Source organism: Pipistrellus hanaki (genome assembly GCF_964339955.1).
Source record: "Pipistrellus hanaki genome assembly, chromosome: 7".
NCBI classification, from domain to species: domain Eukaryota; kingdom Metazoa; phylum Chordata; class Mammalia; order Chiroptera; family Vespertilionidae; genus Pipistrellus; species Pipistrellus hanaki.
Genome location: NC_140509.1, coordinates 17,083,355 through 17,111,181, shown reverse-complemented (window position 1 = coordinate 17,111,181; position 27,827 = coordinate 17,083,355). Strand labels below are relative to the sequence as shown.

The 27,827-nt window shown below is 37.7% G+C and overlaps 1 protein-coding gene across 1 annotated transcript; it reads left to right on the top strand.

The window, feature by feature from the left end:
* On the top strand, positions 1-27,775 carry RHAG (Rh associated glycoprotein). Its single transcript, XM_084889431.1, has 10 exons — positions 1-210; positions 13,932-14,115; positions 14,706-14,856; positions 16,939-17,086; positions 17,340-17,506; positions 19,897-20,034; positions 20,896-21,017; positions 25,344-25,417; positions 25,658-25,731; positions 26,430-27,775. The coding sequence occupies exons 1-10, from the start codon at positions 54-56 to the stop codon at positions 26,502-26,504; spliced, it is 1,290 nt and encodes a 429-aa protein (XP_084745557.1). The 5' UTR covers positions 1-53; the 3' UTR covers positions 26,505-27,775.
* The last annotated feature ends 52 nt before the right edge of the window (positions 27,776-27,827 follow it).

Here is a 27,827-nt window from a genome sequence, read left to right as displayed (position 1 = left end):
AACCTCCCACAGCCTGTGAAACCCACAGTGTGCCTCTGTCCTTGGCCAGAAACATGAGGTTCAAATTCCCTCTCATGGCCATTGGCCTGGAGGTTGCCATGATTACTTTATTTGGATTATTTGTTCAGTATGAGACGGATCAGAATATTCTCCAGCCGACCAGCAGCTCCAATTCAACAGATGTGGACAGATTCATTCATTTATACCCTCGTGAGTAGGCAATCTACTTCTTATACATTTTACGTTCTTCAGGTTCTCAGAATGTGAAGTTTTTTTATATACTGTAGCCACTTGAGCTCCACATTGGAGCCCCATATAGGGTTATGGGAAAGTTGTAAGTACTATGGGTATTATAAGTCTATGCCCCGGCATCTGGTCTCTGTAATTATGGTGTTTGGATAGAATATGTGTCTATTAAGATATCAGTACAGGAAGTTCCAAGTTAAAATAATTGTTAAACTTTTTGTGTTGCCTACCTATGGCTAAATGACCTTATTTTTCTTTTGAATTATTCATTAGTTATATAAAGTATAAAAATATCACTTCCCACTAAAAAAATAAACTAAAAAGGAACTTTGGAGAAGAGAGAGTAGAAACAAATTGGAGTACTTAGAAGAGCAGCCAGAATTTCATGGGGGGGAGCAGGAGCGGGGGGCTAAGATATAAATAGTCATTTAGGGTCATGTAGGATTTAAATAAAGCTTTAATTGAAATAAATGCACTCGTGGTTTTATAATATCCTGAAAGGAAGGAAGTTTGTTTCTTTGAGATGAAAACTGTGAACACCTAACATTTTAAAAGCAGAATCCCTCCCTGAAGATGGTGACAGAGGAAAGAATGAATTTAATCTCAAGTTTGGAAGGGCAAGCTATGAAATAGTTAATATGACAATTGCTACCATATATATATACTGATGGCTTTTGACAAAGCAGGCCTGTCTGATACCTCAGTAACTATGAAAGGCAGTGGCAATATATTTCTCTTACCTAGATTGTTTAGTTTTTAAATGAGGCTCAAACAATTTTAAACAGTTAAAATTATTTAAAATGGTGGCAATGCCTATTATAGTTTTACAAAAAAATGTGTAAGCTTTTAAGAAACAATTTGACATTTGTTTTCTCATCTATATATATTTTGGGGAGTATTCTCATGTAGAACAGATCTAGAGCTACATGACTCAGCTGAAATACACAATTGCAAGTTAAGAGTTAGAATCATAAGTTGGTGAGTCAAACTCCAAGTCTAGTTCTATGTATATTACATAGATGTCCAAGAAGGTTCTTGATTAAATAATTTAATCATTTTTAAACTAGAAAATAAACAAAAATCAGAAGTCTGCTAAAATCTATATGCTTTTGTACATTTTACTTATTCATCTAATAAATGTTTTTTATTTCATACCAAGCATGTGTTACAGCAAACTCATTCAAAAATGAAAGAAATATGATCTCTTTATTCTAAAACTCTGCTATCTGGTCCACATGTAAACAAAATATAAGAGGCAAAATGCCAAACTATGATCTAAAATGAGTGTTATTGAAATAAGGTTACTTTGAGAACCTCGTAATTTGCATAATTCAAGCTGAATTCTCTAAGTTCCAGTGTCAAATTTCCTAGGTAAAACTTCAATTCAGAATTTAAGGAGAAAAAACAAATTGGAGAGAATTACTAAACATGCTAATTTTGTCAGTTGCTTAGCAATCATATCACCCTTATACTCTACTTGCAAAAAAACCATGAAAATTAATTCATTTCATGATTTATTAAGAAAATATTTATTAAGCTCCTAAATCTTGTAAAACAATCTTCAGAGCTCTAGACTCTAGGAAGTGAATAAAACAAAACAGGCAAAGTAGGCAACATTCATGCCCTTATGAAGTTTATATTCCAAGAAGGCTGACTACAAACATACAAATATATATGTATATTAATATTTATAAAAATACTTATTTTAATTTATACATGTACACATAGATACACTCACATTTAGATGGTAATAAAATGCCACAGCAATAAATAAAGCGATATTAATGAAATAGATGCATCTGGACAAAAGAGGATATCTTTTGTGAAAATAAAATAAGTCTATTTTTTGGGGGGTGGAGTGAGAGGTGATGTGAAAGAAATAGTCTTAATAGGCCAAGCTACAATTGCTTACACTTAATTAACTTCTACCATATGCATCTAGAATGATACCAATCCTGTACTGTCCTTGAGAGAATTATAATAGTCACTTAAATTGCCTTATTGTTCTGTGGCTTAAATGAGAAATCTGGTTGAGACAGGCAGTTAATGTATAGTCTAGATCAGTGATTTTCAACTGGTGTGCCACTGCACACTGGTGTACCACAAGAATTTTTAAAATGTGCAATATCTGACCTCATTTTCCTTTAGATTGTTAAATTTTAAAAGTGACAATAGTCAACAGAACAAGAGCTGCCAGATGTAAATGCCCTGTGTTGAACCATAAATATATCAGTCATATAATAGAGCTGCATCTTATTAGTCATGATCCTATATAATAAAAGGCTAATATGTAAATTGACCACATGGGAGGCACTGTGAAGCCAGAAGCCAGGCTCATGGCTGGTGCAGAGGCAGTGGCGAGAGCCTCTTTAGCCTCTGTGGCAGTGTGGATGGGCTGAGGGGACCCCTCCCGCTGATGCACAAATGTTGTGCACCAGGTCTCTAGTATGTAATAAGATTGCATCTGGTTCTTGGTACCAGAAATTCTTTTTTTTTTTTTTTTTAATATATTTTATTGATTTTTTACAGAGAGAAAGGGAGAGAGATAGAGAGCTAGAAACGTTGATGAGAGAGAAACACCGACCAGCTGCCTCTTGCACACCCCCAACCGGGGATGTGCCCACAACCAATGTACATGCCCTTGACCGGAATCGAACCTGGGACCTTTCAGTCCACAGACCGACGCTCTACCACTGAGCCAAACCTGTTTCGGCTGGTACCAGAAATTCTTAAATACAATTATAGATACATGATTTTTTTAAAAGTTACTTTGGATCAAAAAAGAATATGTAATTATTGTTATTATTTTGTAAATCAATCAAAATTATACCTACCCCGTATTTTCCGGTATATAAGACGACTTTTGAAATGAAAAAAAGTCAACCGAAAATCGGGGGCAGAAGACCAAAAATTGCACAAAAATTACCTGCAGATCTTGACTGCAAAGTAGGTCTTTTCTTTGAAGTGGGGGGTAGTCTTATACAGCGAATATAGGCATAAACCTGTGTTTTAACTGTAAAATTAGGGGGTCGTCTTATACGCCGGAAAATACGGTATTTTTTGTCACATTGGCAAAACATATTTTTTGGTGTGCCACAGAATTTTAGTAATTAGTTATGTGTGATAAGATAAAAAAGGTTGAAAATTGCTGGTCTAGATAGTACTTTCTGCTTCAAAGTGACAGTAAATAAAACTAAAAGAAATAAGAGAGTAAGCCATATAGAAATTGGGACAAAGACATTTTATGTTGAAGAAATAGCCAGTGCAAGGGCACTGGGGTATTTAATATATGTAGTGAGCAAGTGGAGAGAACAAAGTCAAAGGTGTGAGAGCCTGGGCGCTTCTTGAGCATTGTGAGCACTTTGTTTTTATTCTGAGTGAGTTGAGAAGCCACTGGAGGACTTTGAGAGGAGGACCTGATGTGACTTAGGTTTTAAAAGCTTTCTTCAGGCTGTTAAGTAGAGAAGAGATTGCAGGGGGTGACAGAGATGGGTAGAAAGAGATATTAGGAAACCAGTCCAGTTACCTGACAGAGAAATGATAGCAGGCGGAGGAAGTACTGAGAAATGGTCATATGCTAGCTATAATTGAAAGCGTAGCGGACAGTATTTTCTGATATATCAGCTGTGTCAAACATGGGAAGAAAAGAGAGGAATCTAAAATGATTTCAAAGATAGGATTCCTTTTCACTCTTTAAAGGAAACATCAAATTTCAGTTGCCAATGATAGTGATGATTAACAATCATTGTGTTGTCCTTGAAACCAACAAAAGTTCCTTACTTACAAACAGCACTCCCCCACACAAACACATACACACACCACCATGATAGTGACCTCTTCCCCACTTATAATGCTGTGAGGCCAGGATATGGACGGGTGTGGGGGAAGGGAGGGACACTTCAGTCAGAGGCTGCTGGGCATTAAGCAGAACACAAAGTGAAATTTTACAAGGTCGGCATCTTCACTCCTTCAAAATGCTGTCCATAACCCAATCTATATACTCAATTAAACAGTCTCTCATCTATGAAGTGGAAACAAGGCCTGAAACTATGGCTAATACTTATCTTCCAGGTCAGCGATATCATTCCTGGTTAAAATATTGTGTAGAATAGCCCTAGGAATTACATGATTATGGTTTTACATGCATATTTTTCCTACATTTTAAACAATGGACTTGCACAAAACCTGTGGAACAGCATGTCATTGGAGAGAAGATTATTAAATACTAACTCATAAAAAAGCAATGATCAAGTCAACACATGTTTTGGGGAGCCTCCTTGAGCCGTGCACTGTGCCAGGTGCAGGGACTCAAACAGAATCCCTGCCTAAGAAGCTCACAGTGTATTTCAACAGTTTTCAATTGTGATGCAGTAGAACTTACGAGTTTTTCACAAATAAGTAAAGTAAGGTATTTATATTTTAAGTGAATTCAATCAGCTATATCTCTCTGATTTTCTCTCATACTGCTATGCTTTTGTGAATAATAATAAAAATGAAGAATGATGTTACTTACAAAGGCCTGGAATTAGCATTCATCCCAGGGCACAACCATGGAATGTGTGGCATTCCTGAATGGCCTGTTTCATGTCGTGAATAACCCAGAGATACCCATTTGAAAAATTAGCTCTACTGGATACTATTTGGCTGCCATGGCATCTAGCAAAGTGTTGGTTACTGTGTTGAGGCAAATAATTTGACAAGGAATAAAGCTTGACTATGACTGTCAGCTAATCCTTGCTAATATGTACACAGACTAGAGAAAAGTAAAGTTTAAGAAGAAAGCCCTTTGAGAACTGCTAATATTTTATTAGAGATTCCACAAACACAGTGATGCCTATGAGACAGTAAAACTATATTAATGACCTTTTGGTACTTCATTACATTAAATTCACTTGTCTATCTTGTGCTCTGAAAGGCTCTTTTACCTATGATCTTATAGTAAAAGTATGAATATAATTTTACTATGATCTTATAGTATTTTATATTGTTCATAAGGAAAATATTAATTCACTAGAAGCTCAGTGGATGAAATTTGTGCATGGGAGGGTGTCTGTCACTCAGCCCAGCCTGCACCCTCTCCAATCTTGGACCCCTTGAGGAATGTCTGACTGCCCATTTAGGCCCGATCCTAAGATCCTAAAGGGCCACCAGACATCCCTCTCACAATCCAGGACTGCTGGCTCCCAATTGCTCACCTGCCTGCCTTCCTGATTGCCCTTAACCTCTTCTGCCTGCCAGCCTGATCACCCCCTACCGCTTCACTGCCAGCCTGATTGATGCCTAACTACTTCCCTGCCAGCATGTTTGCCCCTAACTGCCCTCCCCTGCAGGCCTGGTCCCCCCCAACTGCTCTCCCTACAGACCTGGGTCCCCTCCAACTGCCCATTCCTGCAGGCCCAGTTGCCCCCAACTTCCCTCCTCTGCCAGTCTGGTTAACCCTAACTTCCCTCCCCTATAGACTTGATCACCCCCAACTGCCCTTCCCTGCAGGCTTGGTTGCCCCCAACTGCCCTCCCTTGTAGACCTAGACTCTCCCAACTGCCCTCCCCTGCTGGCCATCTTGTGGTGACCATCTTGTGTCCACATGGGGGCACCCATCTTTGACCACATGGGGGCAGCTATCTTGTTGTTGGAGTGATGGTCAACTTGCATATTACTATTTTTTGCATTTTTTTTATTTTTATTTTTTTTATTAAATTATTATCTGTGTACATATACCATTGCCCCCCCCCCCAATACATGCCCTCTCTCCCCAGAGTTTTGTGTCCATTGGTTGTACTTATATGCATGTATACAAATTCTTCGGTTGATCTCTTATCTTCCCCAGATCTCCCTACCCTCCCTGCTGTAATTTGACAGTCTGCTTGTTGCTTTACTGTCTTTATATCTAGCTTTTGGTTTGTCAGTTTATAATGTTCTCTATTATCCATAAATGAGTGAGGTCATGTGGTGTTTCTCTTTCATTGACTGGCTTATTTCACTCAGCATGATATTCTCCAATTCCATCCAGGTTGCTGTAAATGATGAGAATTCCTTCTTTTTTATGGCAGCATAATATTCCATTGTGTAGATGTACCATAGTTTTTGGATCCAATCATCTGCTGATGGGCACCTAGGCTGTTTCCAAATCCTAGCGATTGTAAATTTTGCTGCTATGAACATAGGGGTGCATATATCCTTTCTGATTGATGTTTCTAGCTTCTTGGGATATATTCCTAGGAGTGGGATTACTGGGTCAAATGGGAGTTCCATTTTCAGTTGTTTGAGGAAGCTCTATACTGTTCTCCACAGTGGTTGCACCAGTCTGCATTCCCACCAGCAGTGCACGAGGGTTCCTTTTTCTCCACAACCTCGCCAACACTTGTCTTTTGTTGATTTCTTGATGTTAGCTTTCTGACAGGTGTGAGATGGTACCACATTGTTGTTTTGATTTGCATCTCTCAGATAATTAGTGACTTTTAGCGTGTTTTCATGTGCCTTTTGGCCTTCCTCTGTCTTCTTTTGAAAATATTCTATTTAGGTCCATTGCCCATTTTTTAATTGGGTCATTTATCTTCCTTTTATTTAGTTGTATAAGCTGTCTGTAGATGTTGGAGATTAAACCTTTATCAGTGATAACAATTGCAAATATATTTTCCCATAAAGTGGACTTTCTTGTTGTTTTGTTGATGGTTTCTTTTGCTGTAAAAAAGTTTTTATTTTTATGTAGTCCCATTTGTTTATTTTCTCTTTAGATTCCATTGCTCTAGAGGCAGTATCAGTGAAGAAGTTCTTTTGGCATATGTCTGAGATTTTGCTGCCTATGGATGCCTCTAGTATTTTTATGGTATCCTGCTTTATGTTTAAGTCCTGTATCCATTCTGAGTTTATTTTTGTGTATGGTGTAAGTTGGTGATCTAGTTTCATTTTTTTGCAAGTGACTGTCCAATTTTCCCAACACCATTTATTGAAGATACTGCCTTGACTCCATTGTATATTCATACCTCCTTTGTCAAATACTAATTGAGTATAGAGGTTTGGGTCGATGTCCGGATTCTCTATTCTATTCCATTGATCTATAGGTCTGTTCTTGTGCCAATACCAGGCTGTTTTGAGAACAGTGGCTTTGTAATACAGCTTGAAATATGGTATTGAGATCCCTCCTACTTCATTCTTCTTTCTCAGGATTGCTGTGGCTATTCGGGGTCTTTTTTTGTTCCAGATAAAATCTGTGAAGTATGCCGTTGGTATTTTAATGGGGAGTGCATTGAACTTATAAATTGCTTTGGCAAGTATGGACATTTTGATGATGTTGATTCTACCAATCCATGAACATGGTATGGTCTTCCATCTGTTTACATCTTCCTCTATCTCTTTTTTCAGTGTCATGAAGTTTTCCTCATATAGGCCTTTTATCTCCTTAGTTAAGTTTATTCCTAGGAATCTTAGTTTTTTTTGGTGCAATGGTAAAGGGGATTGCTTTTTTAGTCTCTGTTTCTGTAAGTTCACTGTTGGTATATAGAAATGCCATAGATTTCTTGGCATTAATTTTGTATCCTGCTATATTGCCAAATTCATTTATTTAGTCAATTAGTTTTTTGATGGAGTCTTTTGGGTTTTTGATGTACAATAGCATGTAATCTGCGAATAAGGATCACTTTATTTCTTCTTTTCCAATTTGAATGCTTATAGTGGCAGACACAAACTTTCCAAAACTCTAAATGTTTAAAAATTCATTCAGTATTCCTGGCAACAAATGTTGTCATTTTTTTCATTAAAATGATAGCCTTACTTCATTCATTTTTCAGGAAACATCAATACCTATCTGAAAAACCATCGTTTATGTCAGTCTTTGTTCTAAGTAAAAATGGAATTCCATGAAAAAAGGTGCTCATTTCATTTGTAACTCAAACAATAACAAAAGTGCCTTTTTTCTGAGAATACCATCATGTTTAAGTAGTACATTGTTTGTAACTCCATTTAAGCATACAAATTCAGAGATAATATTAAGAAGACATGCATGTGAAAGTCAATAATTAAAATGAACAATATATATAAAAGGCTAAGTTGATTCATGCATGCATGATACATATAGAGCTCTCGCTGGTGCCAATCACATGCATGTGTTTCAATCTGTCATTGTAGATTGTTAATTTGGTTGACATTTTTACTATAGAGAAAGGGCAAATAGTGATGTTAAAATATTTCTTCTAATTAATTTCCTTTCAATGTGCACAAATTCATGCTCTGGGCCACTAGTACTACATAAAAGACAAAACTCCATGACCAATAAAAAGCATATGAACAAACTGATCTAAACTAAGTCTAAAGACATATGACAAAGAATATCTATGAAATTTGAATGGATAATGGGTCAAAAAATCCTATAAAAGGACAAATTGGGACAGCTGGAGAAATTTAAATATAGATTCTTTATTAGATAATATTATATAATATAATTGTGTCAATATGGTATTTCTTGGATGTGAAGATAATATTGTGGTTATTTATGAGAATGTCCTTTTGCTTAAGAGATTCATGTTAGTTGTTTGGAGCAAAATGACTTTCAAATGGCTTGTAAGAATACAAACATGTAAACCTAAAGAAAATATTTACAACTGATAAATCTAGATGAATAGTATAGTGTCCATTATATTATTTTTCTAAATATTTGAAATACATGAAATTATAATATTTGGAAGGTGGAGGAGGAAAGATACTATTCTCTGAAAAAAGAGTTCAGAATACAATCTTAATGGCCCAAAGACTGGAACTCATTAAGAGCAAAAAGCTATGTGTATGCAAACACCTTGTTGACCCTCAACCATGAAAAACAAAATATAACAAGAAAGCTAACAAATGCCAAACTATAAAGTAGGCTGGACAGTTTTTAACACTTGATCCAGAAAAAAATTTTGATAAAGAGTCCTATAGTCCTAATTAGATGAATTCTCAATGGTCCATTTATTCACACATAATAGGCATTTCCTGAAAAGCTACACATGCCAGACTTTCTGTGGTGGGTCTATCATGGACAAGCACCTCATGATTTTGACCTTCAGACTTGCATTCACTTTCTCCTGAAAGAGTGCCTAACTGGCAGTGCTGGCTCAGTTGTGTATCTGAATAAATGGTAGGTGAGCACATAGAGTAACAAAACAGGTAAATGCATAAACAAATGACATAAAATAAGAGGAAATGCACAGTGTTACAGCCTGGTCTGGTAATGCTGTGTAGGATATCTGGTTGGCCAGGTAAAGAAGTGTTGGGTGTGAGATGGAGAGGATACTGTAGGCAGCAGGCATACCCAGGAAATAGAGGAAAAGAAGGGTTCCGTTTCATTTTGTCTGGCTGTCAATGATGGCAGAGTTGGAGTAATCAGTTGCATTATAAACATGTTGAGTTACCAGGGCTTGTAAGATATCCTATTGCAAAACAAACATGGAAGTAAAGTAGAACAGAAACACCAGACATTGCCAAATTTATTTTGGAGGCTAAAATCACTCCTGATTGATGATATCTGAGGCAGATATGTCTTGGAAACTCTTGAGACCTGTCAGAAGACTTCACATTCAAACCACTGAGGAAATTCCTTTTTTCCTCTATGAAGAAGATTCTTTATTCCTTTAATAGAAGTCTTGCACCAGAAAACTAAACTTGTGGCCCTATTCCTAGTCCCCACCCACAAAATCTTAGAGCAAAATGAAAAATAATACATCATCATAATTATTTATAAACCTTCTAACTCATATATTTTATATAGAATCATTATCTGTCAAGAGCTTTCACAACTTTGTTAGCTCTCTTTAGCAATAAAATAGATGAGGTCTTAAGCCCCCTTGGAGCAGAAAGTGGTAACAAGAATTAGATCAGAGGGGAAAACATATTGGAACACAGTTAATATGAGAAGTTCCTCCCTCCATAGAAAATGTCTGGTTTTCCATCAAAGGGGGATGGGGACAGAATCTGAAAAATTATTGCTACCAGTGTGAGCCATTACAAAATCATATAAAACAAGGTTTTTTCAATAGATAGTTACTGACTGCTTTAAAATTATGCCCTGGCCTGTGTGGCTCAGTTGGCTGAGCACTGTCTTGTGCACCAAAAGATTGCCGGTCCGATTCCTAGTCAGGACGCATGCCCCAGTCACAGGCTTGGTCCCCTGGTGGGGAGCATGCAGGAGGCAGTCAATCGATGTTTGGCTCTCACATAGATTTTTATCTCTCTGTGTCCCTCTCCCTTCCTAACTCTCCAGAAATCAATAAAAATATTTTTAAAATAAAAGAAAATTAGTAGATCACAGGAAGAACAAGAGTAGTCTAATTTTTTTAAAAAAGCAAAGGATGCTCAGGAAAATAATTTTGTGTAATTAAAAAACAACAGTGAAGTCAATAGAACTGGGTCCTTATTTTTGTTCTATCTCAGTAGCTGTAAATAAATTGTGGAGCTGAAAGAAACTTCAGACTTCCTGTAATCTAAACCTTCCTTTAAGGAGGAATAATTCTCCAAGAAAGAGTAAAGCCAGAGAATAAGCCGTATACTGGTATAGTCACTAAGTTTGTTCTCCAGCCAAAACCAGTTTGGTGCAGTGGACAGAGCGTCGACCTGCAGACTGAAAAGTCCGGAGTTTGATTCTGGTCAAGGGCATGTACCTTGGTTGCGGGCACATCCCCATTAGGGGGTGTGCAAGAGGCAGCTGATGGATGATTCTCTCTCATCGATGTTTCTAACTCCCTATCCCTCTCTCTTCCTCTCTGTAAAAAATCAATAAAATATATTTTTAGAAAAGTTTGTTTTCCAACTTAGTTGATGATCTATATTAGATGTCTACATATACAAAATAAATGGCAGAAAAACAACTTGTAAGAAAGATGAATGTATATGGTCTTCCATACTTCAAAAATCAAACAAGTTGATGTTAGGTGATAAATGTCCAAAGAAGAAAACTCTGTGCACCATTCTCCTGTGTGATTTCCCTGGAAGCTGCTGACCAGGGACAATTCCCAGAGATCAATTGTTTCCTTTCTCACCCTCCTCATCCTGTCTCTCTATGGAGGGGGCCCCAAGGAGCAATGAAATGGCCAAAGTCTCAATGTGTGCATAGGGTCGAAGGCATGAGTGACTCTAAAGTGTGCCTGAATCATGAAAGACTGGTTTGGTTTTATCAGTCTCTTTATGTGAACATTTGCTGCACTCATACAAAACAGAGTAGCTGCTAGACCAGCAAAGAATTCTAGTGACCTAATTGATGATGTCTATTTTGTTATTTGCAATAGAGTAATACTTGATACTAAGTTCCCAGGCCTCCAGGGGCCCTTTTAAATGTGGGGAACCTTTGGAAAGCCAGGCTCTTCCTCCACATCTGGGTATGATCAACACCACAAATTAGTTTATTGGATTTAATTGGCAACATTTCAAATAAATATGGTATACAAGTTGTGAAGGAGAAAAAGTCAGGAAAGTTCTGCGGAGTTGGGGTGGGGAGTGAAGACCATAGGAAGATGCTGCAGATTGGGTTCCTCAAGAAACAAATTCAAAGGCAGGTGTTAGCCTGAAAGAGGTTGATTAGGGAAGGCCTTAAGGATGGACACCTGTAGCAGAAGGGTTTGGGCAGAGAGAGGTGTGATTTCAGCTGACCCCATGGGAAACTCTGAGACTAGGATTAGCTAATAGTAGGTGTACAGGATTTTCTGAGGCAGGCGATGCTCATGTCAGTGTTTCCCAAACTTCTCTCATGATGAGAATCACCTGGTGGAGTTGTTAAAACACAGATTCCTGAATCCCAACTAAGAAGTGCTAAACTAGAATTTTTGGGAACATATAGGTAAAATTGTATACTTAACTAGTGCTCTAACACAGATGTTATATACAGAGCACTAAGTTAGGTATGCAATTTTACCTATATGTTCTCAAAAATTCTAGTTTAGCACTTCTTAGTTGGGATTCAGGAATCTGTGTTTTAACAACTCCACCAGGTGATTCTCATCATGAGAGAAGTTTGGGAAACACTGCTCATGTGAATTAGTCATTGGACACAGGCTACCCTAGATTAGGACTGTGACATTGACAAGGCAAGAGCATTTCCCAAGAGAACTGAGAGTTTAGGGCTATCATCTAGCAGCACTTTGTACGGCGAGGGGCAAAGGAAGGAATAAATCTTTCAGTTCTAAGTGGGGGATCTTCCCAGTGCATTAGAGCCTCTTCTACAGAAGACAGACCCCAAGTGTATGGTCTCCCACCCTAAGCCCACCCTGGGCTAAGCCTAATGGGAGAACAGAGGTAGAGAGAAGCAAGAGGTAGTAGCATGTCTCTGAGTGTCAGCGAGGCCAAGACTATGCCTTGGTTACCCTTATACCCCACAGTGCTCCCTTCAGGGAGGAGCTGGTGTCATCAGGCCTGCATTGAAATCCTGTCTCCACCCTTTGGGTAAATTAATTGGATCCTAACATCAGGTTCCTCTGAGATATAGCTTCTAGCCATGTCCTCCCTCATGCCTATTTGCACTTAAACATCTGGGCATAGTAGTTAATATTAATTGAACACTTACATGTTTAATTTAGCTCTGGTTTTATATTTGTTCTCAGTTTGGTCTTAATTTGCTTTGTCTATCTATTGGGTTGGCTCATAAGAAATTGCCAATAGTCAAACTTTCATTGGTAAATTCAATGCAAAAATGTCAATTTCATATGGTTCTACCAAATATATGTCTCACCAATTAAGCTGTAAATTTCTGTAGGAAAAGGGCTGTGTTTTGACAATCTCACATTTAGTCATGTATTTCATTTATATATGCATTACTGATACTCCCTCCTACAGAGGGTTATCCCACTCAGAGTCACTTTGTGAAACAGGATCTTTTCAGTATTGCAGATGAGAATGCTGACGCTCACAGAAAATAAATGATTTGCTGAAGGTCACACAATCATGTGATAGAATTTGGGAACCTGAGCCTACATCTCCAGATACCAAGTCCAGTATTGGCTCCCCAAAAAGATACAGCCTTCCTTCTATCAGTTTAGAAATTGCTAACAAAAATATTCTCTTGTTTGATTGGAGTAGTGATTTGTTAAGTTTTCCAGGGCTGATATTATTATTTATGTGATATAGGGAGACTGTAACTCATTCATTTAATAATTATTGTCTATTTTATTATATGCAGGCATTTATACCAAACTCTGGGGAGTAATGGGTGAATATGTCCTAATCTCTTAATAAGGAAACTCACTATATAGTGCAGAAGGACACCTCATTGACCACCTATGACAGTGTGATGCATGCTAAATAAATGCCAATACAGTGTGACTGATGCTAAAGCTAATATATATACAGAAAGCTGCATGAAAGACACTAGGGAATATTAATTTTTCTCTTGTAGTACTGGGAAAACCTACAAGAGGGGCTGATGCTTGCACTATGCTCTGTAAAGATTTCTTCATGGGGGAAATTAAAGGGAAACTCTTCATGGAGAAGATGAAAAGCACACTGAAATTACACAATGTTCCAAGAAAAGACTCAAACACTGAATAACTTGCCCATGGTCTCATGGTTGTCATTGGAATCCAGCCTTTGCTGCCCAGTTAATGCTCTCCCTTTACAGTGTCTTGCACAAAGGCTGTCACATTAAATAAATGGGATGTACTTTGATATAACACTTTCTTAGTGCTCCCCTAATGCAGATTCTCCCCTTTGCTTTTTTTTTTTTGCAGTGTTTCAAGATGTGCATGTTATGATATTTGTTGGATTTGGCTTCCTCATGACTTTCCTGAAGAAATATGGCTTCAGTAGTGTGGGCATCAACCTACTGATTGCTGCTCTGGGTCTCCAATGGGGCACTCTTGTACAGGGGATTCTTCACAGCCATGGACAGAAAATCCACATTGGAATAAAAAAGTAAGCATTTCTTACCTTTCAAACATTGTGTTTTCAGAGGAATTGTTCTCTGTTTAGTCTCTTGACAGCCAGTCTCTGAGCTAGCAGGCAAATTGTCTGCCTTATTCAATAGAAGGCTATTTGGGTCCAAGGAGGCAAATCTATGTCTTGCTCTACTGAGCTGGATCATACATGAATGTCTATGTCTTCACTGGTCTAACTTTAAGGGCATAAAATTATTATTCTTTTAATCTCAGCTACCGGGAACACAAATCTACCATATGTCATTTTTCTAAGGTTATTTTTGAAATGCAAACACTCTAGAAAATAGGTCATTTATCAGATCAACAAAAACAAAGTAAAACCCTAAATGAGATAAAGAATAGGCAGGTTAAAATAAAGGAAATGTTAGAGTAACTAAAAAGTGAATGGAAGAGAGAAGGGGTTAGGAAATGGGAGGGCCTAAAGCAGGCCTGGGGCAAGTGACCTATAGGGACTGGCATGGAGAAGGGCCTTGCACCCTGGGTAAGGTGATGCTATAGTTTATTATAACTCATAGTTTTATTTGGGATTTGCATTATTCTTTAATGTATTCTTTCTCTTCCCCTTAGCATGATAAATGCAGATTTCAGTACAGCCACCGTTCTGATTTCTTTTGGAGCTGTCCTGGGGAAAATAAGTCCACTCCAAATGCTGATCATGACAATCATAGAAATTGCTGTCTTTGCCGGTAATGAGCATCTGGTTGCTGAGATATTTGTGGTACGTGTCAGAGGATTTATACTCACCCAACTTTGGACATGGTTTGTGGTCACAACACATAATAGATGCCCACTCTATGCAGGGACAGACCCTGGCAAGTGTAATAACAGTCCTCATTTATTTGAGTGCCTACTGTGAACCAGGAGTTTTATAGACATTAATTATGTCATCACGATGCTATAAGGTAGGTGTTATTTTGTTAATATTTATACAAAAAGAAAAAAAATCATGAGCATAGATATTAAATGACTTGCTGGATGGAATCTGGATTCAAACCCAGATTTTTCTAACTCCAAAACTCTTCTTATTACATTATATTTCCTATCAATGATCAATTTCTATTTATTTCTCAACTATTAGGTGAATGGTCTTTTCTAAGTCTTCTGTTAAGGCCTAGGTCAAATTTCTTCTTCTCCATAAAAATATCATTGAGTAGCCCAATAATTATAAATAGAATATTTCTGAGCACTCTCCAACAGGTGTGTATGCTTCTGTCAAACATTTAATTCAACAGAAATTATTCTGACAACTTTTTAGGTGTCATGATTTGGTGCTTCAGTGACAAGCAAAATAGTTAAGGTCTCTGTCATTGTAAAATTTACAATATAATTGGGAGGCAGGCATCAAACAAATAATCATACATTCCCTGTCCCACTCATAGCCATGTGCATATGTGTGCATGCAAACACACACACACACACACACACACACACACAAATATTACTATAAATGATAATACATAGGGTGAAAAAATAAGTAGAGCAGATTATGAGAGAATGTAACTGAAAGACCTAATTTAGACTGGGAAAACAAGGAAAGGCTTTCTGAGGAAATGACAGTTAAGCTGGACCTGAATGGCACATAAGAGTTTACTGAGGAGGAAAATCTTAAGTAAATTAATATACTAGTATCATATTCCTATCTTCATAAGAACAGAACAATACCTCGGGTATGGTACTCTGAACTTTCCCTCTAGGGGCAGGAAATATAGGAAACTGAATTAAATCCATACACTATGCTAAAAGGGACCTAAAATATATTCAAATGAATCTTGGACCACTGGCTGGTTTTCATGTCATCATCTAGAAGAGTGAAAAAATATGGGAAAGACCCAGGTTTTTAAAAAATATGAATTTTTATTGATTTCAGAGAGAGAAAGGGAGGAGGAGAGAGAGAAATATCAAAAATGAGAGAGAATCATTGATCAGCTGCCTTCTGCATGAACCCTAAACAACCTCCCCTCCCCACTGGGAATCAGATCCACAACCCGGGGATGTTCCCTGACTGGAAATTCAACCCAGACCTCCTGGCTCATGAATTAGTGCTCAATAACTGAGCCACACTGGTCAGGCTACCTAGGTTTTATGAAACTTCAGATCTTTTTTTTAAAATATATATATTTTTTATTGATTTTTTTACAGAGAGAAAGAGAGAGGGATAGAGAGTTAGAAACATCAATGAGAGAGAATCATTGATCAGCTGCCTCTTGCACACCACCTACTGGGGATGTGCCCACAACCAAGGTTCATGCCCTTGACTAGAATCAAACCTGCGACCCTTCAGTCTGCAGGCTGATGCTCTATCCACTGAGCCAAACCGGTTTCAGCTGAATATTCAGATCTTTAAATTGCAATTAAGTGAGTTTTATCTGTAATGTCAAGTAAATGCAAAAATTATCTTTGTTTTGTATCATATGCAAGCATAATATTTCACGGAGACTCACCATAACCTAAAATGTATCAAGTGCCCACTAAGGACCATAGCACTTTATGAACATGGTCTCATTTATGTAGCTGAACATAGCAGAACCTGAGATTCAGAGAAGTATGGTGATTTGTCTAAAGTCTCATCACGAGGAAGTACCTTGCCTAGGATTAAAAGTCAGTTCTAGGTGGCTCCCAAGCCTATATATTTTTTTCTATTTAACTGTCATGCTTTATCCCACTTTCTCTGACAAATTCTTTCTCTCTTGGTCTACTTTTTATTTTTATTATTGCTAAGCCAATAAAGCATTTTTTTCATTGAGTTTCTTCCTGTAGTGGATTCAGCTTCACCTTTTGCATGAATGTTTTGCCCCTTCAGGCCACTGATATTGGAGCATCAATGACGATTCATGCCTTTGGGGCCTACTTTGGCTTGGCCGTAGCAGGCGTCTTATATCGATCAGGCCTGAGACAGGGACATGACAATGAGGAGTCTGTGTACCACTCGGACCTGTTTGCGATGATTGGTGAGTAGGGAATGAACTTGTTGGGTTCTTGTCTATTTGGTCAGGCATGAGGGAAGGTGAACTCCAGCACAGCTGTGAAGATCTTCAAGAAAGAACATCTTCTGAATACTACTTAAGTTTATGCTGGCTCTCCTCAAAAGACTTAGATAACTAAGCCTAAAAGGAGAGATATTAACAGTCTCCAAGGCAAATTGCCTCCCCTAGATTGTCTTTCATATTAAGAACTAAAATCTCTTTTTGTGGTTTATTTCAGGGACTCTTTTCTTATGGATATTTTGGCCCAGCTTTAATTCGGCCATCGCTGAACCTGGAAACAAACAATACAGGGCCGTGGTAAACACATACTTCTCTCTTGCTGCCTGCGTGCTCACGGCCTATGCATTCTCCAGCCTTGTTGAGCACCGAGGCAAGCTCGATATGGTGAGTGTCATACAAACCCCTATGGGGAGGGAAAACGTTTTCTTCTTTTCCCTCTTAGCTCTTCTGGCTGGCCTGAGAATTAAGTTGACATGAGACAGATTAACAGGAGAAAACAACTAGACTTAATTATGTGTGTACATATGTGATCTGAGAACAAATAGGACAGCTAAGTCTTATATGTCATTTTGAACTAAGAGGAAAAGTGCATAATGGTTTGAACTTCAAAGGGAAAGAAAGTAATTCACCTGGAAATGGAGAAGCAAATGTTTGCTAAACAAATGTTTATTGGACCATCTTTAAGAATAGGATGCAGAAATGACTGAGCAAAAGGGCCTTGCTAGGCTTCTCCCTATCTATCATGACTAGTTCAGATTGGAAGTACAGTTATCAATGATCATAGTTTTCTTCCTGGACCAGATTCTCTGTCTAAATTCTTTCAGGAAGATTCAAGGTTCTTCTTGAGCCTTTTATTTCTTAAAATGAGCCAACTTATAATAAACAATACCCCAAGGAAAAGCACATGTTGGAGTGGCAAAGGCTCCCCTTTACCCAGTGGAAGTTTCATTAAGTGACACAAATGGTTGGTCATTTCTGCATCTCTGCTAAGCTGCCAGAACAGGTCTCAACACTGCATACCCTTAAGAACATTTTGAAGAGAACAGTGTTCATTCCTTTCTTCATGAAATTGGTACTCTGAAAAAATTAAAGTGTTATCAAGAAAATCACAGTCTAGGGGCGAATATAATCATGCAAAAATAAAATATTTGAGGTATTTTTCTCTACTAATAAAGCAAACTGTTAATAAAGCTATCTCCAAGTTCTTAGAAAATCTAAAACAGGACATGTCAAGAGAAGCAAAAGAGAGTGGAGAAGAAAAGTTGTTTTTATTTTCCTAACTGCAAATATTCCTCTCAAAGAAATAACAATTATATGCAATGTGGGATCCTGAGTAAAATTCTGAAAAAGAAAAAGGACATTAGTGGGAAAACTAATGGAGTTAAATAAGGTCTTTAAGAGTATTATATCAATGCTAATATTTTAGTTCTATGATTGTGTATGATGTTGTTAACATCTGGAGAAACCGGGTGAGGGATATATGGAAACTCTCTGCAGTATTTTTGCAACTTTTAAATAGTCTAAAATTATTTCAAAATAAAACATTTTTGCCCTGGCCCATGTGGCTCAGTTGGTTGGGCACCATCCAGAATGTTGCTAGTTCAATTCCTGGACAGGCACATGCCTAGGTTGCAGGCTAAATCTCTGGTAGGACATGCAGGAGTAGCCAATTGATGTTCCACTCTCACATTGATATTTCTCTTTCTCTCTTCCTCCTGTTTCTTCTTTCTCTAAAAATCAACAAAATTATTTTTAAAGGTAAATAAACAAAACTCATTTTCAATGCCCCAAGTTGGTCCTTTGTCTTTGTTGCCTGTGAGCTAGAGAAATGGAAGTGAAGGAGTGGTCCTCAGAGCAGTCACTCTTCTTTTCTAACTGGAGGGAGGAAAATAATATTATCCCTTTATCAAGCATAGCTAAGGATGTATTTCAATGTTCTACAAATTGCTTCATGAGGAAAATTGAGGGGAAATTATGCGCAAATGGTTCTCTCTCTCTCTTTTTTTTTTAATATGTTTTTATTGATTTCAGAGATGAAAGAAGAGGGAGAGATAGAAACATCAATGATGAAAGAGAATCATCAATTGGCTGCCTCCTGCTGGGGATCAAGCCCACAAACTGGGCATGGAATGGAACTTGACCTCCTGGTTTATGGGTCAATGCTCAAACACTAACCCACACTGGACAGGCTGGTTCTCTTTCAAAAGTATTGCTGACCTTCCTCTTTGGCCAGGCAGCAAGAATAAGATTTTCCTGAGAAACTCTGGTAAACAGAAATTGGAGACTCTCTCCATTCTCAAATGTCCTCTGTACAATGACACTTGTGAAAGCTGTTGTCTTTCATGTGGAATGCGTGCCTTTAAAGGTCTCTATATTCTTCGAATAGTAGAGACTCAGAAAGCACACAACAGCCACAGGCCTCTGTTGGCACATGACAACCATGAATGTGTTCCCAAACAGCACCAACTGGCAAAACCTGGATAGAATGATTGCTTACTCCCCACCCTTCCACTACAAGTTCTTTTATTTCCACACCTCCCTCCCCACTCTGGTCTTTGATCACTCATACATTCCCCAGAAACCCTGGGAAGAAAGATATCATGTTAACTGCTTGGAAGAAAGGCTTTCTGCAATTATAAAAAACACTCATTTTAAAAATTATTACTAGACTTTTCAACTGAATGTTGTGCCCTGGGGTCCATGAGTCCTCGATTCATTCCGTCCTGAACTTTGCCTGTTCAGCTCATTTTATTCATGTTTCCGGCTCCCTACAGGTACACATTCAGAATGCAACTCTGGCTGGAGGTGTTGCTGTGGGCACTTGTGCAGACATGGAGATCCACCCATACGTTTCTATGATCATTGGGAGTGTCGCAGGAATGATCTCCGTGCTCGGATTCAAGTTTCTAACTGTAAGTATGACAGATGCTGAGTGAAACTTTGATTCTGCACCATCACCTTCTCACATCCCACAGCAGAGAAAAGCTATGAAAATTGCTTTCATAAGCACCTCTCCTTGTTGTGAGTCATTTGCCTTCCTGTCAGAGGTCCCATTCGCATTTAGTGTCCAGTGTTTATACTTTTCCCTGACTTCTTTTGGGTAGGAGGAAAGAATCCAATATTGGTTATTTATCACTTGGTGGGATTGAATGTCAAGTACTGTGTTCCTTTCCAAAATACCATTTTTAAAAAAATTCTTTATTGTTTAAAGTATTACATAAATCTCCTCTTTTCCCACTGACCTCTCGCTGGCCACCCCCAACCCCCAGCACGTGCCCTCACCACTCCCCTCCCCATCTATGTCCATTTATTATGCTCATATGCATGCATACAAGTCCTTTTGTTGATCTCCTGTCCCCTCGCCTCCCACTCCCCACCTTCTCTCATAGGCTGGACAGTCTGTTTGATGCTTCTGTGACTCTGGTTCTATTTTGGTTGATGATGTTTGTCTTGTATAATTAAGAACTCTGTGCTTTTTAAAGGGGGATTTAGCATAAGATCAGTAAGTAAGAAGGAGTCGGATTTCAAATCACTTGCCTTCAAATCCATCCACCAAACACTAAAAGGAACAGCTTTGCCACCAATGTTTTCAGATTCTTTGACATAAGTAGGTTTTAGATCTGGATGGAGAAGTGGATTATAAGTGGGTTTTAGATATGAATGGAGAAATGGACTGTAGATAAAATGTTTCCTGCATGATCTTTTATTTTAATTATGGAGTCTTATATATCTAATGAAATAAGCTTTATTCTTTTTTTTTTTTATCACTTCAGCCAGTTTTTGCTACTAAACTGAGGATCCATGATACATGTGGTGTCCATAACCTGCATGGCTTACCTGGAGTGGTAGGAGGCCTCGCAGGCATTGTTGCAGTGACCTTGGGAGCATCTGACATGTGAGTGAAACAATGGGTTTTCCTGCCTCCCCTCCCACCATCCAATAATATTTTCTCTCACTCTGTGAAATCCAGTGATGAGAAAGCCTGTTCTTTAGCAGTCCAGGCCAAAGCTGTAAGTATTGTCCTTACTGCAGAGAATAGAATTTATTGGAAAATGTGTCTTAATATTATTAACTAGAGGCCCAGTGCACAAAATTTGTGCATGGGGTTGGGGGTGTGTGTGTTCCTCAACCCAGCCTGCACTCTCTCCAATCTGGAATCCCTCTCACAATCTAGGACTGTTGGCTCCTAAGTGTTTGCCTGCCTGCCTTCTTATTTGCCCCTAACCACTTCCCTGCCAGCCTGATTGATGCCTAACTTCTCCCCTGTCAGCCTGATTGCCCCCAATTTCCCTCCTCTGCTGGCCTGATCACCCCTAACTGCCCTCCCCTGCAGGCTTGATCACCACCAACTGCCCTCCCTTGCAGACCTGGTCCTCCCAACTGCCCTCACCTGCTGGCATGATCACTCACAACTTCCCTTTCTTGCAGGCCTGGTACCTCCCAATTGCCCTCCCCTGTGGGCCATCTTGTGGCAGCCATATTGTGTCCACATGGGGGCAGCTATCTTTGACCACATGGGGGTAGCCATCTTGTGTGGTGGAGTGACAGTCAATTTGCATATTACTCTTTTATTAGATAGGATAGAAGCCTGGTGCACGGGTGGGAGTCGGCTGGTTTGCCCTAAGGGTGTTCGGGATCAGGATGGGGGTTCTCTTGGAGCATGGGGCAGCCTGGGCGAGGGGCCTGTGGTGGTTTGCAGGCTGGCCACACCTCTTGGTGACCAAGTTAAGGCCCTGGTATCTGGGATTTATTTATCCTCTATAATTGAAACTTTGTAGGCTTGAGTGGAGGCCAAGGCTACGAAAGCTTGGCTTCCTCTATTGCCAGGGAAACCCAAGCCTTCTGCTCTCTCTAGCTCCTTGGCTGCCATCATTTTTGTTGGGATTTGTTTATCTTCAATAATTGAAACTTTGTAGGCTTGAGTGGAGTCCAGGGCCGGCCAGAGCAGGCAGAAAGCTCGGCTTCCTGTACTGTGGGGGAAACCTAAGCCTCCTGCTCGCTCCATGGCCATAGCCATCTTAGTTGGGTTAATTTGCATACTCACTCCTGATTGGCTGGTGGGTGTGGCTTGTGGGCATAGCAGAGGTATGGTTAATTTACATGTTTCTCTTTTATTAGTGTAGATGTTTCAGTTTTGTTTTGTGGTTTATTTTTGTCTGTAAATTAACAGTGCTAATTTGAATTTATATATCATAGACACTGGCTTCTAGTACATAGGGCAATTTGATGATCACCATCAGATTACAGTAGGCTTACTCTTTTACTTGATCCCAGCAAAATAGAGCATATAAGGAATAAGTGATGTGCTCAGCAATCATTTCCATCCAACTCACAAATAATAATGAGTTTGCATAACATGGATAGCACTTGGATCTGGAGAAGCAGAAACACTGGCATGAGGCTCTGACTTCTCTACTAACTAGTTATATGGCCTCTGACAAGTTACTCAACCTGTATCCTCTTCTGGCTCTCTATCCTCTTTTATAAAATGAGAAAATTGTTCTTTAAAATCCCTAGCAGACTTATATTCTTCCTGAAGGGGGCTTAGGTGTTTATTTAAATGGGCAGAAGAAGAATGGCTATCAATGAAATCAAGGAGCATGGAAGTTATATCATAAGCCACCAGATGTCACTTTTAGGAAACAATATTGAAGCAATTTGATATGAGTATCACCCATGCCAAACAGCTAGGAAGATCACAGAGTGCAGATCACTCAGAGAGCAAGTATGGAGAAAGAAAAATGCCCAATTTTTAAAGACCACTCAAACCATGAAGAAAAGGTGTGTTTGAAAATGTCTCAAGACAGACAATAGTGGAGTCAAGGCTTGGGGGGGGGGGTTGGAGAGGGGAGTGGGATGGAGGGAGTCAATGGGGAGTAAAAAGGGGGGCATCTGTAATACTTTCAACAATAAAGATAAACTTAAAGAAAGAAAATGTCTCAAGATTACTACTAGCTAGAGTTGCATAATTTAAAAAGGAAAACTTCTTCAATTTTAGCAGATTAAAATATAACCCTGCTGAGACCAGTAATAATAAATATTTGAAAAAATTGCTTATTCACATTCCCTACCAGATAAAAAGTTACCTTCTTCCATTTGTATATTGACTGAGTTTTCTGTATTATTATTTTTTTATCCCTTTTACAAATTTGGAAGATATCTCCAAAAACATATACTAGTACATATTATTTCAGTTCTCTCCAGCACTTTACAGGCTGTTAAGACCAAAACTAAAGTGCTTCATGCTCTAAATCAAGCATGATAAAAACATGTATCAATGAACCCAACACCTAAGGTTATAGTGTATAAACACGGCAAACACTCTAAAGAGGTACCTCATGATTAAGAATAGAGGAATTATTGAGCATCATTCCTAGACCAGTTCCACAGATGCAATAAAACAGTCTATCTGGCTTGTGAGCTGGGTCTGACTGGGTGGCCAGATTTGGGGTAGATTTCAAGGTTGAGAGTCTACCTTGGGACTTGGTTTAGCAACAACTTCTCAATTTACTCAAGAGTTGTGGTAGGGAGGGGAATTATGGAAGGCCCACTTAGGTAGGTAAAATTCACAAGTCCCATGCACCAGTTAAAATAGTCCAAGAGCCAAGACTATTAACCCACATTGTGTCTCTTCAGAATACTAAAATGCATTCTGATTTCTTGGTAAGCATAGGACAATGAAAAAGTAATAATGCTGTTAATTTCTTTTTAAACAAGTGTTTTCCAAGTCTATTTTTTATCATGGAACATTTTTCATCAAATATATCTTTTAATAACTTGTAAAAGATCTTGGCAAATTCTGGTAAAATTAATAGTAAACTTACAATAAAAAAATCAAACAAATAAATATATATTAAATGTTAAAAATCATTAGCAATCAAAGAAATGCAAATGGAAATGTTACTAATTCTTAAATTATTAAATTGACAAGATTAAATGAATAACAATACAGAATGGTAAAGAAATGGGGACATAAATTGTACAATTTTGAATTAGCCCATGTGTAGTTTATTACCCTTTATCAATAATCTCATTTCTAGATAGGTTTCATCTTGGAGAAATTATTGGGCAAGTTTACAATGTTCATAAGAGGAAGTATTCTCACAGCATTTATATATATATAGAACACTGAAAGCAATCCAAATATCCCACCTATAGTTGGATAATTATAGGACATTTGTATAGTGCAATATTCTGTAGCAACTAAAATTATGATCCAGATTGACATTTACTGTCATAAAAAGACATTGAGATCTAATGGAAACATTAGTATTATAATATGATTGCATTTTATAAAACTACATGTTGTATATTTATACTGGTAAAATTTGAGAAAAATTAGTTTCCCTTCTTTTTTAATTAGTGTTTTTTAAAGTATTTTTACAATGATCATGTGTTATTTCTATAATTTTTATATACTAGAGATTTTTAAACTCTTTAAAAATAAATAAATAAAAATAAATCTGAATTTAGTGCAGCTTTCCCTTGAACGATGAAGATGAAACACCAACACACTCTCATTTTCCAATTGTTTGCTTTCATACAATCACTCCTTCAATCTTTCAAAAGCTGTTTAGTGATTGCCTGCTAAGAGAGAGGAATGTGCTAACTCCTTACATTTATCATTCATGTAACAACACACTACGCATTCTAATAGATTACTATTACAATCTTTAATTTCCAAAGTTGACTATTTTTTTACACATTTCATTTTAAGGTAACTGCTTCTAAGATGACATATATATATATATATATATATATATATATATATATATATACTTTAGTGTCTTCAATGACACTACAAAGTTATCTCTACAATATTTGCTAAAAAGAGTTTTTTTTTTTACCTTACTGACTTTTTAATTTCATTATAATTGTTGCTATTTGTTACATTACTTTATCCTCAGAGCCTAAAAGAGAAACTAGCATGAGAAGCTCAATAAACACTTGTTGAATGATCACTATCAAAACCCCATTCCAAGTTTTTCAGAGTGAGAAGGAGAGAGAGAGAGAGAGAGATAGAGAGAGAGAGAGAGAGAGAGAGAGAGAGAGAACGAGAACTCATGGACATGGAAAACAGTGTGGTGACTGCAGGCGGGAGAGGTATAGGTGGAAAAAGTCATAGAGGGGATAAATGGTGATGGAAAAGCTAAAATAAAATATAAAAAAATAAAATCAATAATCATAATAGCAGAAAGTAAGATTTATTTTTTTTTCCTAGGTCTACCCCAGCCATGCAGGCAGCTGCTCTGGGTTCTTCCATCGGAACAGCCATTGTTGGAGGGCTGATCGCAGGTCAGCATAAAAATAAACACTTCCCCGTAGCTCATGCTCTCAGCATGATAGATTACTCATAAACGTATTGACTGGTAAATTTGAAAATGTACTAAACTTCTGACAACAATCATGTAAGTGCAAGTAAATGCTTTTATAACAGTAATTACTTTAATGTAAATATTTACTTTACTGTGCAGGTAAGTTTTCCTCATTAGCATCAGTGTCATAACGTGACTTATTTCCTCCCCTCTTTCACAGGTTTAATTCTAAAGTTACCTATCTGGGGACAGCCATCTGACCAGAACTGTTATGATGATTCTGTCTTTTGGGAGGTACTGTACACTGTTCTAAATATGGACGTAAATGATGACTCCACTAGTGAGTTTTGCTCACCTCAAGCCTAGATGTGTGTGTATGCATGTGTGTGATTAAATGAAATTTAATCCCTTTGTAGAGAGAGAAACTAAGGCAATGTGTGCAGACAGATAAAAATCAGAAGTTATGGCATTTTCCAAAGCAGGTGTTAGATGAAGAAAAAACTGAAGCAAGTGTCCTTTCATTCCTCTGAGAGTTGTTAAAAAATCTACTCATTAAAATAATAGGGACCCTGGGCATGAAATTTTATATCATACAGAAAAATAGGCAAAAGCTGGTGGAAGATAAAAGGTGGGAGAATCTCAGTGAGTTCACAACAAGAGGTTCTGTGAATAACAAGACATCGGCCTCTTTCTATCCTCAGGTTTCGAACTCTTTATTTTCTTCTAAATCGTTTCCTGCAAAGCTTAAGAGTGAGAGACATTTGGGTGTGTTCAGCAAGATTTCCAGGGAGAACAGGATTGGGAAAAGGGAATGTAGTCAGGGTGGGTGTGGTAAATATTTTTGTTCTTTTCTCTTTCCCCCCCAACAATTTTTATAACCAATTCTTTCTAAGCATAGAAAATGGTTACAGAAAACATTTGTTTCAGTAGTAATCTCTGACAGGTCCAGTGAAAGAAACTATTAAAGTGTCCTAATCTTGTTTTCTCTCAAGGTCCCCAGGTGGAGAGAACATGACCATCATTTCCATGAACATAATGGCCACCACCACTTGGAACCTGAACTCTAAGTTTCATTTTTCTGCCTCCAATTCCTCACCCTTCATCTAGAATCAAATTCAATAGACAAAAAGCATCCAGCAAAAATATGGACCAGAATGGAAAGTCCTGACCCACAAATGTTCAGTGTAAAAATGGCTTAGCATAATGTTGTGTTTTCTCTTGATAGTCACTGATTGTTTAGTTAAGGGCATATGACTCATAAAGCAGATGGTCAAGCCTGGCCAGTGTGGTCAGCATCAATCCAGGAACCAAGAGGTCACTGGTTCAATTCCTGATCAGGGCACATGCCCAGGTTGCTGGCTCAATCCCCAGTAGGGGATGTGCAGGAAACAGCCAATCAATGATTCTCTCTCATCATTGATGTTTCTATCTCTCTCACTCTCTCCCTTCCTCTCTGAAACCAATAATATTATATATATTATTATATATATATAGTCAAGATGATCAAGACTACTCTTGACCAGTAGGTAGATACAGGGTGAATATTTGATGCATATTCATATATATTCACAATGGAGGAAGATTTGCATAGAATCAACATTTTCTAATCATATCGCTTTCTTAAATGTAGTTACTTTGTCTTCAATCCCAAAGATTATACAACTGAAGCCAATGAAACAATAATGAATACATGAATCTATTTAAGAAATATGTATTGAGAGACTAGTTTGAATTGCAAATATTCTTATCTAATGAAAAAGGATACCAAAAAAGAACTACCTGCTATTATTATTTTATCTTAAGGTAAAAATAAGCCTGACATCATAAAAATGGTATTGGCATATACAGAATAAAAGACAATTATTTAAATTAAATTAAATTAAATTAAATTAAATTAAATTAAATTTACCTTTCATGAAAAGCTAATAAATTCTCAAATGTACTTTAAATAAAAAGTCTGTAAGGAAACTCCATATATTTTACTCATTGATTTGCTATTTACATATCTAGCTAATTGGTTCTCTCTTGCTCTCCTTCTCCCTCAAATCTCTGGAGAAACATGTATATACATGCAAATACACATGATGTATTGATCACTGTATCTGTACATAGTACAGATTCAAAAAACTAGAAATACATAGAGTAGTAATATGATTCTTTTTTGTAATGCTATCTTGATTTAAAAAAATAGTAGAGTTAGTAATGTTATATCTTTGCTTGAATATTCTCATGCTTAATTTCTTTTGTATGTTTACTATTTGCCAAAAGAACTCACAAGCTGTCTGACCAAAGTCTATTTTGTATAAAATTTCAATTAATTAAATATTATTATAAAATATAGCATTGTCTTTGGCTTTCATTTCTTCCTCTCTTTCTTTTTTATTTATTTA

What these genes read in the sequence shown, in the direction of transcription:
- RHAG (XM_084889431.1), top strand. Translation starts at nt 54, where the DNA reads ATGAGGTTCAAATTCCCTCTCATGGCCATTGGCCTGGAGGTTGCCATG. An exon ending in ATTCATTCATTTATACCCTC is followed by an intron (nt 211 to 13,931) that starts GTGAGTAGGCAA and finishes TTTTTTTTGCAG; the next exon opens with TGTTTCAAGATGTGCATGTT. An exon ending in ATGATTCTGTCTTTTGGGAG is followed by an intron (nt 25,732 to 26,429) that starts GTACTGTACACT and finishes TTTTCTCTCAAG; the next exon opens with GTCCCCAGGTGGAGAGAACA.